Here is a 17220-nt window from a genome sequence, read left to right as displayed (position 1 = left end):
CACTAATATATAACCCGTGCATATGCGCGGTACAATTAAAAAAATTACAATTACACACATATATGGATTCAAATTACTCTCTCTCTCTCTCTCTGTCTCTGTCTCTTATTATTATTATTTTTTAATTTCTTTTGGATATACACATGAGTTTACTCTTTCTTTTTTCTTTTATTTTATTTTATTGAGTGTTTGATGATTTATTTATGTTGGATTCTTTATCTTTTGCACCTTATTATATATATATATATATATGTTTTATCCCCCCCCCCCCCCCCAAATATATATTATTTGAAATTATACTACTTCTAGTGATTACCAAAAAAAGAAAAGAAAAAAGAAAGAGAATTAAAGAATGATATGCACATATAGTAAGCGTACATCATGATGACTACGCATGGTGGTATGTTCTATTCTATATCGAATCAAACAAAATAATACGGGCTTTATCAGGCTCATTAAACAAAAATATATTCCCAAATAGTTGCTTGAAAAATAGAGGATGTTGATTTCATTCATTTCACATTTTTGTCTACTTGAGCTTGTGTTAAGAAAAATTAATTTATCATTGTCCAACAGACTGAACGAATCATTTTGTACAAATACACACACACACATATATATATATAATCAGACAATTCCTCCCCTTATAAGTTTTCTTCCCAGTCCAACGAACTGTGAGAGACTTCATCGTTTTGCCTATATAATAATTAGAGTAATTTGTATAGTTACGGAAGTAAACAAAGAGCTTCCAGTTTATCCTAAGTACAAATTTGAAAAAATAAAAATAAATAAATAAAAGGAAAGACTTTTCAGTGAAAGTGACACCCACCTTCCAGCCAAGCCTTTTATAGGAAAGACGGACACAATCTCAGCCACTATCTGTTCCATTGAATGGGCATTTGACACCTAAAAAGGGCACGAGGAAGTGAGGAACCCAGCACTCCACTTGTTCTTTTTCTCTTGGGTACATAGGCACCCCTCAAAAGGAGATACCCATAATGAAAAGCGAAGACAGAAATTAAAGGGGTTGGTTAGAGTTCTATTTGTTTGGGACTAACATCTCTGAGAGCGATGCCGATGATAGTAAAGCTGCATTCTTAATTACTACTTTTCTTAATATGTAACACCGATTATGTTGACGTGGATAAATTGACCACTTGCAGTGATGTATTTTTAACGAATTATACTTAAGATATTGTCTTTAAATTTTGCTCAAATAAAAATAATGTGATGTCCGATTAATATGAAATAATTATTATTATTTGTGAAGCTTAATTATATATGTATGATATGTAAGTAAACGATAATTTTCTGTCCTTTTAATATATTAGATAGATAAGAGGCAAGTAAAGTTAGTTTAAGATAATATCACTTTTATTTTGTCTTGACCAAAGTCGTTTTATAATTTCTTGTTTTTTTCTCTTGTAATTTTTTCTTTCTTTCTTTGAAATAGTAACAATATACTATTAATTTGGCAGCTTGAATATTTTCCTAATTAAACCCTTTGCAAGGTCCTTGGTTTTCTCTTGTAAAATTTAGTAGAATGTTTTAAGAATAAGTGGTAAGTATATAAGAATGTTAGATCATTCCAGCCAATACCATTTGTACGTGTCAAGGGTTAAAATTTACATATGATATAAATTTTTCTGTCCTCAACTCTTAAAACTTGTCGGAATAAATTTTTTTTTTTTTTTTTTTAAATAAAATTCTTAAACTTCTTTTTTAAGATGAGACAGCACACGATCCTTTCGAATCATCGAATGCCATTCAAACACGTATTTAAGCACAAAAGAATGTAAACTCAACAACAAGGAAAGAAAAAAAAAAGTACACAAGAATGAACATTGTAATTGATCAAATTCATCACCCCTATATCAAAATACTCCTTTGGTTGGGTCAATTGCAAGTTTTGGTGGTAGTTCTTTAAGGCCATAGTCTTATATATATATTATGTATAATATATCATGAATCACACACCATAGTCTACTACTCTACCTCTCGTGTCTTCCTCGCTTTATAAGTCACATGATTTGCTCTTGCATGTGATCCCTTCCCTCCTCTCTATTAATTCTGTGCTTCCCCGCCATTACTTCATTCTCTCTCACCTCTTGAAATGATGCCCCCTGAGCAAGAAACTAACACTACTATCTCACTCGCAAACCGCTCTGAGAACGCTTGGGTCCATGCTGAGCCATCTGGTTCTACAACTACTGATGTTAGTCCTCGTTTGGAAGCTCAGATGCCAGACCAACAACAAGCAAACTCAGCCTGCAGATTCTCCATTCTCCACCGATCCTTACGGCCCGTTACACTCAAGGTACATATAAGTGTCGCGTGAACTTAGTATTGCCTGGACTTTATTGCAACAGTTCACATAATTAAACCTTTTTAATTGTTACAAACAATAGCATCTTATTGCAACGACTTGATGGTTATTAAAATGATTATTACAAGTTTTTTCTTTTTTGTTGTGTGCAGTTTGAAGACGTGACATATAGTATAAACTTGAGAATCAGTACCACAGGCAAGGACTCATCTCCATGTTTGAGTCTTACTCATGAGCCCAAACCAACTCGCACTCTGCTGCACGGTGTTAGCGGTGTTGTTAGACCAGGCGAGCTTCTAGCAATGCTGGGTCCATCAGGCAGTGGCAAGACCACTCTACTAACTGCCTTAGCAGGCCGTTTACCCGGAAAAGTCTCTGGCACCATAACATACAACGGGAAAGCCTTCTCTAGCTCCATGAAGCGAAAAACAGGGTTTGTTACACAAGACGACGTGTTATACCCTCACCTCACTGTGCTCGAAACCTTAACCTATGCAGCCTTGTTAAGGTTACCTAAAGAGCTTTCAAAGCAAGACAAAATTGAGCAGACTGAGATGCTTATACGAGAGCTTGGACTCGCACGATGTCGTAATGGTGTTGTGGGTGGAACCCTTTTGAGAGGTATTTCAGGTGGGGAAAGGAAACGGGTCAGTATTGGGCAAGAGATGTTGGTGAATCCGAGTCTGTTGTTGCTTGATGAACCCACTTCCGGGTTGGATTCCACGACGGCTCAGCGTATTGTAGTGACGTTGAGAGGGCTGTCACGCGGTGGCAGGACGGTGATCACCACCATTCATCAGCCTTCTAGCAGGTTGTATAGGATGTTTGACAAGGTGGTTGTATTGTCTGATGGATGCCCCATTTATAGTGGCAAGGCGGATCAGGTCATGGACTATTTTGGTTCCATTGGTTATGTGCCCGCCTTCAATTTTGTCAACCCAGCTGATTTTCTGCTTGATCTTGCTAATGGTATGGATTTTTCTTTTTTCACTTCCATAAATAGTATAAAAAGAGAAAAATCATTTTAATGTCTTCATTTTTTAAACAAAATAATAGGACTTAATTAGCTTGGCTCCATTACTAAAGTACATGCACTGGACCCAAGCAAGCTTTGCCCACAATAATATAGCCAAAATCTAATTGCAATTAAACATCTAGGTAATTATTATTGTTATAATTATTACTGTCATATCATTAATACTATTACTTTTTTTTCTTTTTTTTTACTATTCATTTTTTGATCTTTTATCAATACGTAGAAAGGTTTTCCTAGCTAATACATTTAAAAAGAGTAAAAGGGATACACAACTCCAGTAGTTATACTAGGTTTTAAATCTCTCTCTCTCTCACTCTCTAACTTGATACAATTTTATAACATGGTACTTATTAATGGCTATATGCTCTTACATGTATGTAGGTGTAAACATCACACGTGTCCATGACACACAAAACAGAACCACAACTTATTACCCAAAAAGAAACTTTTTAAACAGTTGTTGATTGATGAGTTTAGGTAAGAGTCCGTTTCCGAAATTAAATAATGCTGGTGGAAAAGATATCATTACAGATAGATAAATTTTTTTTTTTGGGAGACGTCATTACAGATAGATAATGATCCCGTTATTTAGGGGCAACAGGATTGTTCATGTTATACATAGAAACCACACAAAATAGACTCCAACTCAGTTTTGTTGTTTCTTAAAAAAAAAAAAAAAAAAAACAAATTCAGTTTTGTCGTATGTGAATTTATTTGTATATAAAAAAATATATATATATATATATATATATATCAAACAAACTACTTGATACCTTGTTTATCAAAAAAAAAAAAAAAAAACTACTTGATACTTTTATATAATAAATATTGTAAAAGAATATATAGCGAAGCGGTGGTCTATTTCTCATCGCCAAAGAGAGTTTTAGAAAATGAGTCTAAATCTGATTTATAAAGTGGCCTTGCCTTCACAAAGCTGGGTTACCAATACCATTAAAAAACGTGGGGTTAATGAAAGGATAAAAGTTCTTATTTTATTAACAAATTCAATTATGCAAATTGAAAAGCCATATATATATATATATATATATATTGAACTGCTTTTTTATCACTCTCAACAGCAAAGAACTTTTGGTGACTCGACGAAGCATTTGTGCGGTCAATAAAGCGGGTCACACAGCTTATTAGGAGGATGATTCTTGTCTTTTTTTTTTTTTTTTCCTAAATCATTTTTGTTTTTGGCATAACAAATTTTTCCTTACTGATGTTGATTGTGTGTTAATATATAATTGAACCGTGTGGTCAAACAAACACGTCTTGAATCATTGAATTGTGCTTGGCCCTTCCCCACTACATTATTTACTTACGTTTGGTCTTTCCCTACTGCCTTATTAGCCAGGTTATTACTACTATTTGGACTGTCAATCGTGTTGGGATCCCAAGTATAGCTGGGTGTTACACGTATTAGTCTTGATGAATGCACAATCACTCTCATTATTTCTGATTTTTAAATGAAAGACCTTGTTGCATTCTATTTATTATTCTAGATTTCTACTCTATTTCCTTATAATAATTATATTAAGATACTTTGTCCATGTAGGTATAGCTCCTGATGTAAGACAGGATGACCAGATAGAGTTTCAGGGCAGATTAGACCATGATGATCAAAATTCAACCAAACAGTCCCTAATTACATCTTACAAAAAGAACCTATATCCGGCCTTGAAGGCTGAGATTCACACAAGTTTAAGAGACCCAAATCTTTCTACATCTGGAAAATTATCATCAAGAAGTAAGTTTGATCTTTCTAATCTGCGTGGATTTGTTTGAATGTTGCTATCCTATGCAGTGTTCACCAAAGTTAATAAGAAAAGCCACAAAACATATCCTTTTTTGGGTACTGCTATTTTTTGCATAGTTTGTACTAACTGTCAGTCTGTTAACAGGTAATGAGAATCAATGGACCACCAGCTGGTGGGAGCAATTTAAAGTGTTGCTGAGAAGGGGTTTAAAAGAGAGGAAGCATGAATCTTATTCTGGTTTAAGGATTTTTCAGGTCATGTCTGTTTCAGTTCTATCAGGCCTATTGTGGTGGAGGTCTGACACTTCAAACATTCAAGATCAGGTATGACTATGAGGACCATAAAATTTTATTTCAATTTCCAAGCTCATCTTAAGCAACTTCAAGGATGACTGACTTTTTATTAATTGCCACTAAAATACTACTCCGCTTAAAGTCTAGTACTCCAGTGCACTGAATTAACACATAATATCGGGCCTATATTACAATGCACTAGAGTGTTGGACACATGTTTTTTCTCATATAAATGCTTGTATTGTTCAATAAAGCAACCATTATTTGCTTTCATCTTTCTCCAACCAAACAACATTTTTAAAATGGGAAACATTTTTTACCTGGTTTGCTTGCAAGTTGGACATTATTACTAACAAAAATAAATAAATAAATAAATAAATACTTTGCAACAGGTTGGGCTTCTCTTTTTCTTCTCCATCTTCTGGGGCTTTTTCCCCCTATTCAATGCCATATTTGCGTTTCCTTTGGAGCGTCCAATGCTAATAAAAGAACGTTCCTCAGGGATGTACCGTCTCTCCTCCTATTACTTTGCTCGAATGGCTGGGGACTTGCCAATGGAGCTTGTGCTACCAACTGTGTTTGTAACAGTCACTTACTGGATGGGTGGTCTCAAGCCTTCACTAGTTACGTTTATACTAACCCTCTTGATTATTCTATTTAATGTGCTAGTCTCCCAAGGGCTAGGCCTTGCACTTGGGGCAATCCTGATGGAAGTAAAGCAGGCAACAACTCTGGCCTCTGTGACCATGCTTGTGTTCTTACTAGCTGGAGGATACTACATTCAGCACATTCCATGTTTTATAGCTTGGTTGAAGTACATTTCTTTTAGTCACTTCTGTTACAAGCTCCTTGTGGGAGTACAGTACTCAGTGAATGAGGTTTATGAGAATGAGTTAGGGGTGAAATGTAATGTAATGGATTTTCCAGCTATTAAGTATCTGGGTCTTGATAACAAGTGGTGGGATGTGGCTGCTTTGGCTGTAATGCTGGTGGGATACAGAGTTTTGGCTTATTTGGCATTGAAGATGGGGCAACGTCACTGACTTCATAAAAGACCAGAGAAGCCAAAGAATTTCATGAAGATAACCTTCAATTTGATTGGATAATCATGAACTTACATAAATTAGAACACAAGTGTGAATTTAGAGATATTGTGGGCTGGCTTGGGCAAATGTAAATTAGATTCGATGGTCCAAAAATTATGTTATCCATTTACAGAGAACAGGACCATAGGTTGATCATATTATATATGAAGGTGTGATGAAAATTTCCTATTCATTCAAATCCACAAAGCTAACAAATGGTCGGTTAAATTGCAGTATTAACAAGAGGAAAAATAATGAAAATGATTTCTTTGGGACAATACATGATAAAAATACGATTTTAGTTATTCCTAGACTCTCCCCGTGTCATTATTATTATTAGCAAGAGGGACAATACATGATTTTAGGTTTGAATGAGTTCAAGAAGTGTATATCGTGGCCTATTTTTGGCTTGGTTAAAATCAGTGTTGGCTCTAATCGAACTCCTTTGACCACGTGGAGTTGTAAAACTATTACGGTATTATATTAATCAAATCCCACGAATTAAATCATATGTAAAATTTCTCTATATTAGAGCTAGGAGTGATATTGGGTTGGGTCAGGTTGGGTTTACTGTGACCCAAAACCCAACACGATAGAAATCGAGTTTGGTTGCCTGAAACCCGACCTGACCCGACCCAAAAAATCGGGTCAGTTTTTCCAGGTCTAAAGTTGGGTCTTGGGTTGGACATTTTTATTTTTATTTTTATTTTTTTTAATATATATTGCTAGCTGTTCATATATTCCTTCACCAATCTCTTCCAAGAAGTACAATTCCATAACAAAACTGTTAGTTTTTAGACCCCTTAAAATCACAATCAGATTAACCTAGGTAATTAGTCAAGTGATTACTTAATCAAATTAACAAATCTAGGTTAACACAAATATATCATATCCATGTATAGCAGCAGAAAATAAATAATACAAGATATGATCACCCAGGAAAACCAAACCGGTAAAAAACCTGGGGAGGATTTAACCTAGCTATCCTCAAGGTAAAAAGCAAATCCACTAGAAAGAATCGAAGTTCATACAATAAGACTTACAAGCCTCCGTGCTCGACTTCTTATTGCTACCCACCAGTAGAACTTACTGACACGACCACGTGCAAGCTCGGAATCCATGAACTCCTTCTTTCTTTGGCCTTTGCAAAACACAAACACCCCCGTTTGTGACTTTGAGATCCCACTCAAAGGTTTAGCAACACAAACTCTCCTATTTGTGACTCCAAGACCACTCTTGAAGGTTTAGATCATCAACACCTTTGATGACAAGAGAAGACAGCAACTTCTACAATACCGGATCTTGAGATTCTTCAAGGAATAGCACCGGTAGAAGACATAAGAGAGCTTTTTAGGAACAAAACCCTAAATACAAAAGAAGCACACTCTTTTCTCTCTGAAAAGCCACATAAAAACGTGCTTAGGGTGTCCTTTATATACTGGGAGAAATAGATTAGAAACCCTAATCCTAAATGGGCTTGAACTGCTGTTTGGGTTTAATTAAAATTCTGCAGAAACGACTTTCGATCAATCGAGCCTGTCTTTCGATCGATCGAACCAGACAGATTATGAAATCTTCTTCCTGCAGCTTGTATGTTCTTGAATCTTGACTTGAATCACCTTGAGCATTGTCTAATAATACCTATAGACTCTAAGATCTATATCTAGACAAGTTTGTGTTCATGATTTTCCAATTGTTCTAAACATTTAGAACCTAACAAAAACCATCATTCACATCTTCTAAGAAAACCCAAATCATCCAATATTGTCAAAAAAATCAATAATAAAACAACTTGAATTCATCAACCCAAATCATCCAATATTGTCAAGAAAATCAATAATAAAAACCTGGATTCTAATAATAAAACAACCTGAATTCATCAACCTTTTCATAGGTCTGAAGAAGAAAAAGAAAAAGCCAAATCATTACAAAGTATATAAGTTATGGCTCCATCCACAAGAATAAAAACCCAAATCATTACAAAGTATATAAGTTTTTGCATTAGCAGATTTATTTAATAAGATTTCTTCATAATAGTCTAGCAAATCAGGCAAGAATCACCCTTTGCCCTTCTCCAAAAAACAATAATCAGCACGTCATGACTTTTTGCTTAGGACCCAACCTCTTTTACCTTCAAAACTGCAACACCAAACAAAGAAAAAGCAAAGTTCTCCCTCAAATTTTATGTTTGAAAAAAGTTACGGCTTTTATGCAAAGTCAAGCATTCAACAAAGTACCATATCATTTCTAACCAAAATTCAAAGAGCTTATGTACACATGACAAAGATGCAATGCAAGAGTTATGCATTAGCATTGTCAAAAGCATATAGTATGCGCAGCAATTAAGTATTTGAATTGATAATAAAATGAAGTGTATTTTTCTAAATATTATCTAAAGCATATATTGCAGCCCTTAAATTGTAGTCCAGTGTTGAGCAACAATGAATCCTCCATCATAAGCATGCATTAGGTAAGACTGAGTAATAAATACAGAAGCAAAAATACTTTAAAATGAAAAGTAAGTTCTATTTACTATAGATTACTTTGAAAATGCATATTATACCACATTCATTATTCATCAAGCAAATGTAGCTCAGAATTTATTTGAAGCGCATAAACTCTAGCTGAAATCCTAAACTTATGTAATCAATTATTTTCATAAAACTACATCTCAATATAGATTCAACCTATCCAACAATCACGCAGCATTGATCTCATTTAAAAAATTCTCTTGTGAGCAACAAATCCAATTGTGTATACATATGAAGTTATGGATTTTTACTCAATTACAACTTAATATAGATTCACCCTTTACAAATTTACATAGTGTTGTTAATTTAATAATTTCTCTTCTTACCATTAAATTAAATTGTGTGAATCTATACATCCAAAGTTATGAATCATCATAAGAGCAACTAAGTTCCGGATGTTAATTATGAGGAAGGTGCATCTCACATATTAAAAACATTAAAATTAAAATTCACCTAAGATACCAACAACAAAAGTAAGAAAGAAGTGTACAATCAAAGCCATTCAAACCTCACAACCATTAGTAAGTAGTTAATGCTTCCATAGCCTAAATCCAAACTGTTAGGACATATGTGATTCACTTTGTAAGGTTAAATTTATTCAACCATCTAATTGGCTTTATTCCGTGCCAAATTTGCTTGTAATTCAGCATTTAGTAACCCTGTATTTAGGTGGGTTTGATGTAAGGGTAGTGAGTGAGATAGAGTGAAGATTGCTCAAGAGTGTGCAAGAAAACAGATACTCGCGGCTAGGCCTCGCGGGTGACTCGCGGCTGCAAGCCGCCAGACGCAGCACACGTGCCAAGCATGCTGGAAGGTGAATAGTCATGCAAGCTGGAGCACTACAGGACAAAACAGGACAACTGGCCATACAGTTATCTCGCGACTGGATCTCGTGATTTAGTTAAGCCGCGAAGTCAAGTCGCGAGCCACCCCTGTTTTGTAAAACCTGACGTTTCACATTCTTCTCCCACTCCAGTATAAATACCACTTTTACCCACGATTGTAAGAGAGCTTCCAGAGAGAATTTTGAGAGAGAAACCCTAAAGAAAAACAAGATTGATTCACCCACAATCTATACACTATAGTCTCTTCAAATTCCTCAACTCTCTTCCTCTTCATTGTCAAATCCTTGAGAGGTATTATACCAAACCTGATTCTCACCATTATCATTACTGTGAGAGAGCTGTTTGGATTTCTGGAAAGCAGTTAGGAAGGAAACCAATCTTCATTGGTTGATGCTACGGTCTAGTAGCGGAATTCGGGAAGCTAGAAAAGAAAAAGGTTCGGCGTAACCTCGTTGGAGCAAGAAGCTTGGAGGGCTTAGGTGCACTGGGTAGATTAGGCTTGGAGGGTCTATTGTTGTCCATGTATCCCAACTGTATTTTCTAGTGGATTGTTTACCGCTTGGAGGGCGGCGGAGAGGTTTTACGCCGAGGGTTTCGGTTTCCTCTTCGATAACACATCGCGTGTTGTCTTTGTGTTTGCATCTTCCTTCCTCTCTATCTTTGCCTTTTTATTATCTGCTGTGGATTGTGTTTTGTTTTGGCTTAGATAGTTTTTAACCAATTCCATTTTATAGCTTATGTTAAGTTTCCGCACACTTGTTGTTTGACATATTGTTTGAATTGGTTAAGTTGTAATTTGGAGGTCTAAACGTTCAAGGGTGTTTATACACGTTTTTGAACTTTCAATTGGTATCAAAGCGGGTACACTGTTATTGGTTTCATTACCATTGTGTGATCCTTGACTCCCTTTTGAGATGGATCGGTCTCAATCCCTAAATGCACCTCCATATTTTGATGGTAGTAATTATGCTTTTTGGAAGGTTCGCATGAGAGCTTTTCTGTGTTCTATTGATGAATCTGTTTGGGATGCTGTTGAGATTGGTTGGACCAGACCTGAGGCAGCCAAATCCACATGGGATAAGGCAACACTTGCTGCATCTAATGCTAACAGTAAAGCACTCAATGCTATTTTCTGTGGTGTGTCTCCAGATGAATTTCACAGGATTTCTCACATTACCGTTTCCAAAGAAGCATGGGAGATTTTGGAAACCACCTATGAAGGCACGAAGAAAGTGAAAGACACCAAGTTTCAAATGCTGACCACTCGGTTTGAGGAGCTCAAAATGAGTGAGGATGAGTCTTTTGACTCTTTCTATGGGAAGCTAAATGAGGTGGTTGTCAGCAAGTTCAACTTGGGGGAGAAAACGGAGGATTCAAAAATTGTAAGGAAGATCCTTCGATCATTGCTGGAAAGTTTTCGTGCTAAAGTGACAGCAATTGAAGAGAGTAAGGACCTTGATGACATCAAAGTACAGGAGCTGGTTGGTTCTCTTCAGACTTATGAGATGTCGCTGCCCAATCAACGGAATGGTAAATCTCTTGCTCTTAAGACCATTAATAAGAAGGTGGAAGATCAAAACTCATCGGGAGAAGATGTGGTTGACAAAGATGTTGCATACCTTGTCAAAAATTTCAGAAAGTTCTTGAAATTCAAAAATAATGGCAAATTTGATGATAAAAGAAAATTCCAAAGTTCTGGAAAGGAGAAAAGGGAATTCAAAAAGAAAGATGGAAAAGAATCCCAACCTATACAAGGTGTCACTTGCTTCGAATGTAACGGACATGGACACTTTAAGAAGGAATGTCCGAATTATTTGAAATCGAAAGGCAAAGTGTATGCCACGACATTGAGTGACTCGGATTCATCTGACTCAGAATCTGAAGAAAGCTGTGATGGAGAGGGGAACTATTCAGCTTTTATGACTATTGCTCATGTTGAGTCTTCAGATGAGTTGAATATGCTTGTACGAGACCTTGGAGAACATAGTGATGATGAATCACTAGGAATTGTTGAAGAATCAGATGCTGAAGAAGATGAAAGCACAACAAATCTTCAAGAGAATTATAACTCACTCTTGGAGAAGTCGGGTGAGTACACAAGGGTGGCCAAGGCTGCTGTGAGAAAAATGAAGAAGGCAGAGGAGGACTACAAAAGTCTCCTAATCCGATATAGGGAGGCCAAATGTGAGATAGAAACACTGAATGGTGAGTTGTCCGAAGCTTACACAAAAGTGAGATTTCTTGAGAATGAGGTTGTGCAAGCAAATGCTAAAATAGAGAGGATCACCACCAAGAAGCTAGATGATGTTATCTCATCTCAAAAGAGATTTTCAGACAAATCCGGATTGGGATATACCGGAGGAAGTAGTTCATCTGGAAATGTCACTAAAGAAGTGAAGTTTGTTAAGGCCAAAAATCCAGTTGTAGTTGACCTTAATGAAGAGAAGCTCAAGATGGAGGAGAAGAAGAATGTGGTGAACCAACGGATATTGAATCCCCGTAATCATTCTGTGGGCAGGTCTGAATCTCATGCCAAGTCACGCCCACGACCACAAAGAGGTCCTAGAGCAACTTATGTGTGTCATTATTGCGGACTTCAAGGGCATACTCGACCAAATTGCCAAAAGCTGAGAGCAAAGAATAATGCAACTCCTCAAAGGTCAGGAGGACCTAGAAATGATAAAAGAAACTGGGCAGGTGATCAATCTAGAGATCAGAATGATGATCCCGGAATGATGAACGTGATGAAGATGATTGGTGCATTCACCAACTGCTTGGAAAGCTTCTCACGAAAGTTTGAAAGCCCTAACTCCAGTACCCAATCCTATAAGGAAATCACCCCAAACGCAAGTGACGTGTGGGTGAAAAAGGGTACTCATGCATAAGCATTACAACATGTCCATACATTAATACTTCCTATGCTTTGTGACGTTGTTTGTTTGTTTGCTTGCTGTTTTTGCTATTGGCTGTTTGCTCGTCTACTTGTGCATATTTTTAATTTTGTTTTATCAATCTTTTTGCTTTTAGTGTCAAAAATCCAGAAATCACATAAAAATTAGAAAATCAAAAAGCTTGATTGACTTTGTTGAGCTTTTGTCTCAAAACTTGTTTTACCTTGTACCTTTGTGCTAATGGCTTTGTGCATTTTCGAGCATTGCTTGTTTTCTTGCACTCATATCACTGTGAGAGAAATCTTGAAATCTATGCGATTGTTGTAAATAGATTTTCAATCTTGTCATGAATGATTAGTGAATGGTTTTGTTGATCTTGAGACATGCATAGACTTGTGTCTATATATCTTCCCACTCTTTATTTTTGTTTTGCTAAAAAGAGCTCACCAAATGTAAATCTCCAAATGAAAAGAGATATTGAGCTGCAAAAGCCTGTCCCACATTCTAGTATTCGACTAGGAAAAAGGGTAAGCGACTTTATATTAAAGAAAATGTTTATTCAAAAAGTCAAAGGCTTATTCATTAAAGTGAAATATCAAATATCACTCTCACAATGAGAGGTGATTGCCTCAAAAGATCAAAAAGATCAAATATTATGATTAAAAGTGGAGTCAAATGTAAAGCTCCAAGTTATGTTATCAAGTTTTTGTGGGATGTCATATATACATATTTCTATAATTGAGATGGGTCACATGATCTAGTGCTAATTGTATATGTCTTGGTTGAATTGATCATTGAAGTTTCACATTAGACTAAGGACTATCTCATTGTTGATATCCACACACAACATACAAGTTTATGTTCAATAAATGCCATATTCATTTGTGTGATTGTACTTGATAAAATGTGTTTTCACATGCTCAATCTTTGTTAATTCAAGCACAAAAAGATTTTTTGAGTGTTTTAGGTGTTTTTGGGAAAGTATTTTGTTTGAAAAATCTGAAAATTTCAAAAATCCAGTTTTGTCCTGTTTTGGCGGCTTAGTCGCGGGTATGTCAAGTCGCGTGCCTCAGTCGCGTCTTCGCGGGTCATTTTTGGCAACTTGTTTGCTAGTGGAAGGTCCAGTCGCGAGGGTTACTCAGAGATTTTCGCGGCTCAGCTCACGACTCACTCGTGGGTAGACCTTCCAATCGTAAAAAACACTTAGAAAAATTTTTAAAATTTTTGTCCTTGAGTGTTCTGGCGGCTTGAACTGGCGACTATATGGCGACTCAATCAAGTCGCGAAAAATGCGTGTTTGGCAGAAATAGGGGAAGTTTTTAAATCTTTTTCAGTTTTCCCTCGAACATTTGTGACTGTTTATCTTCTCTCTAAACTATCTCCTTCCCAAACACTCCGTGCTCCCATTTCCAATCTCCATTGTTGCATATTTTCTGCTCAAATTCTTCAAGTCACAGGTATGGGTTTTCAGTTTTGAACTCATTTCTACTTGATTTTGTGTTTTTCCCCTTGATTTTTCGCATATGTTTATGTTTTAGAGGTGGGTTTATGTTTCGGCTTTTGCTCTATGTTCATGCTGAGCTTGCAGATGTTGTTGCTAAAGTTTGTTTTGATCTTGGTTGTTTCCTTTTTGGTCTTCATCCTGTGCTTAGCTAAGTGTGTTTCTTATTTTATCTGATCTTGAGCTATTGAGTTGTTTCAAAATGTTCCGTTTGAGGATGTGAGTTTTACTGTGCTGAATGTGCATGTTCTATTGTGTTAATCTGTTGGGAGCATCTGTTAGTTTCAAAATGCTGATTATGAGTCATATCATTTTTTCATTATATGTCTCAATGACATATGTCTCATTCTCCCTTGCATTCTCCCTGTTGTTCTTGTGTTTCCTATTTTAGGCTTGTTTATCCATGTGGTTGATCTAAGTAGCTTATTGTTTAAGTGTTCAAGTTCATTTGTGTGGCTGAAATCTCTTTGTTAATTACATGGTACTGACTAATTCTACACATATATTGTTCTATGCTGTTGTGGCCTCTTCTGATTGTTCACAGATGGCTCCCTCACCTCCGAAGAAGAAACTCCTGCAAAGAAGGCTGACAAAAGATTGAAAATGGATTCTAAACTATTTAGGTCAGTTCAACACTTTGAGAGATATAAGGATATCTTCTTGAAAGCAGGAATTATTCAAGAAAGATTTGTAGATTTGGAGGACTTAAGACAATCTTTTATCCCCAGCTGTTTTGAAGGAAGAGGATGGGAAAAGCTTCTGAGTGATCTCCCTGTAGTGTGTGAACCCCTGATTAGGGAGTTTTATTCAAATGCTATGATAAGGGAAAATGAGTTAAGTTGCTGGGTTAGAGGTAAAGAATTCATTTTGGATGCACATGTCATTGATGATGTGCTAGGGCTTAAAGGATTAGAAGATCAGAAATTTATCAATTACAAGGATAGGAGTGTTTCTATTGAAACAGTTCAACAAAGGATAGGTGGGCAGAGAGAAGGGAAATGTTTGAATACCACTGCCTTTCCATTGGACATGAGGTGTCTAACAATAATCATGATGTTTAACCTCTATCCCATAAAGAAGTTGACTACAATCAACTGTGCTAGAGCAATTTTTCTGATGGATCTCAAAGAAAAGAATTTCATTGACATAAGTTCCCACATTTATGACACCATTGTGGATGAGACAAGAACAACCTCTAAGCCAAAATTGATCTTTCCCAGTTTGCTAATGAGGATTTTTAGAAGGAAGGGTGTTCCAATCCCTCAAGACATCAGTCCCATGTCCACACCCTCTGCAATTAACAAGCTTACCTGCAAAGGGATAAGTGTTAGGCTTCCAGGAGAAGAAGATGAAGGTGATGAAGGAGAGGGTGTCCCAATGGAGACTGAAGCAGCGGCAGCAGGGCATGCATCAACCTCAACACCCAAGAGGAGTGGCAAAAGGTCTAGAGCATCAACTTCTTCAGATACACCTCCAGATGCTTTCCAAATCATTCTGGAACGACTTGATGGGATCAGAGAAGTCCAGACTGAGCACTCTGAGAGGATGAGAGCCATGCAGGACCAGATTGATGTTTTGTCTGCAAAACTTGACAGCTTCACCACCCAGCATGAACAGTGACCCTTTGGCCATTCCGGTGAAAAAGGGGGAGATGTTTCTTTCTGTTGTTAATGACATTGATGATGAGAAGCAGAAAAGCAGCTCTTAAGGGGGAGTAATGTGTTGAGGGGGAGTTGTCAAAGTTGTCAGACTTTGTTTATATATGCTTATGTTTTGGGTATCTAATGTCTATATGGGTTTGATACACTGTGGTTTTGGTGTATAGTTATTTCTAACTCATAACTTATACTCTTGGTTTAATCTTTTATATATTTTGATGATGTTATTCAGGATGTTTTGTGTTTGTACCCATGTGCTTTTGTAAGCTTTTAAGGTTAATGTTTTATGCATTGTTTGTAGGCTTTATGGTATCTACCTTGCTTTATGCAGCCTTTATGCTATGTTGAAATCAGTACTTTAATCTAAATGTCTTGCATTTTGATTTATGTACTGTCACTCTTGTGCCCTTGTAGGATTGTTCCTAGATGCATATACCTTGTGTAGTATGCATTGGTTGAGTGTTAAACATACAAGTGTCTTGCCTTGAACTTGTTAACTTGTATGTCCTTGTGTTCATTCCAAGTGTGAATGAGCACTGTGATCACTACCTTGTGGTGTTCACTTGGTTGATCAAGCCATGGTTTGTTTCTTAACTCCATCTTTGCTTGATCTCATATTGCCTGTTTCATATGCATTTTATGATTTTCTGCTTACAATGATCATGGTGTATTGTTGTGTTTCAGGAGTATTATGTTCATATGATTCAAGTGCTTCACAGCTTCTAGAGTTAGATGTGAGTGAGTTTTGTTCAACTGTTCCCAACTCACATGTTAAGTCTAGAGTCTGTTTTAAGGTTTTGTCACGGAATAGCCAAAGGGGGAGATTGTAAGGTTGAATTTATTCAACCATCTAATTGGCTTTATTCCGTGCCAAATTTGCTTGTAATTCAGTATTTAGTAACCCTGTATTTAGGTGGGTTTGATGTAAGGGTAGTGAGTGAGATAGAGTGAAGATTGCTTAAGAGTGTGCAAGAAAACAGATACTTGCGGCTGGACCTCGCGGGTGACTCGCGGCTGCAAGCCGCCAGACGCAGCACACGTGCCAAGTATGCTGGAAGGTGAACAGTCATGTAAGCTGGAACACTAGAGGACAAAATAGGACGACTAGCCATACGGTTATCTCGCGACTAGATCTCGTGACTTAGTCAAGCCGCGAGCCACCCCTGTTTTGTAAAACCTGACGTTTCACATTCCTCTCCCACTCCAGTATAAATACCCCTTTTACCCACAATTGTAAGAGAGCTTTCAGAGAGAATTTTGAGAGAGAAACCCTAAAGAAAAACAAGATTGATTC

The 17220-nt window shown here is 36.7% G+C and overlaps 1 protein-coding gene across 2 annotated transcripts; it reads left to right on the top strand.

Annotated features, from left to right (window-relative positions):
* The first annotated feature begins 1987 nt into the window (after positions 1-1987).
* LOC115979441 (ABC transporter G family member 21) lies at positions 1988-6630 on the top strand. Of its 2 annotated transcripts, none has more exons than XM_031101489.1 (5): positions 1988-2317; positions 2479-3295; positions 4921-5112; positions 5267-5445; positions 5917-6630. In XM_031101489.1, the coding sequence occupies exons 1-5, from the start codon at positions 2114-2116 to the stop codon at positions 5998-6000; spliced, it is 1476 nt and encodes a 491-aa protein (XP_030957349.1). In that variant the 5' UTR covers positions 1988-2113; the 3' UTR covers positions 6001-6630. The 2 variants fall into 2 exon arrangements, with proteins under 2 accessions (XP_030957349.1, XP_030957348.1); XM_031101488.1 differs by having other exon boundaries at positions 5808-6630.
* Positions 6631-17220: the final 10590 nt, after the last annotated feature.

Source organism: Quercus lobata, chromosome 3 (genome assembly GCF_001633185.2).
Source record: "Quercus lobata isolate SW786 chromosome 3, ValleyOak3.0 Primary Assembly, whole genome shotgun sequence".
Taxonomy (NCBI): domain Eukaryota; kingdom Viridiplantae; phylum Streptophyta; class Magnoliopsida; order Fagales; family Fagaceae; genus Quercus; species Quercus lobata.
The sequence above is the reverse complement of the archived record's forward strand: the minus strand, read 5'-3'. Positions and strand labels throughout refer to the sequence as shown.

Bases quoted from the DNA above. Each gene is read 5' to 3' on its own strand.
- LOC115979441 (XM_031101488.1), top strand. From the start codon at position 2,114: ATGATGCCCCCTGAGCAAGAAACTAACACTACTATCTCACTCGCAAAC. The intron at 3,296-4,920 runs GTATGGATTTTT...TTGTCCATGTAG, and splicing joins TCTGCTTGATCTTGCTAATG to GTATAGCTCCTGATGTAAGA. The intron at 5,113-5,266 runs GTAAGTTTGATC...GTCTGTTAACAG, and splicing joins TGGAAAATTATCATCAAGAA to GTAATGAGAATCAATGGACC.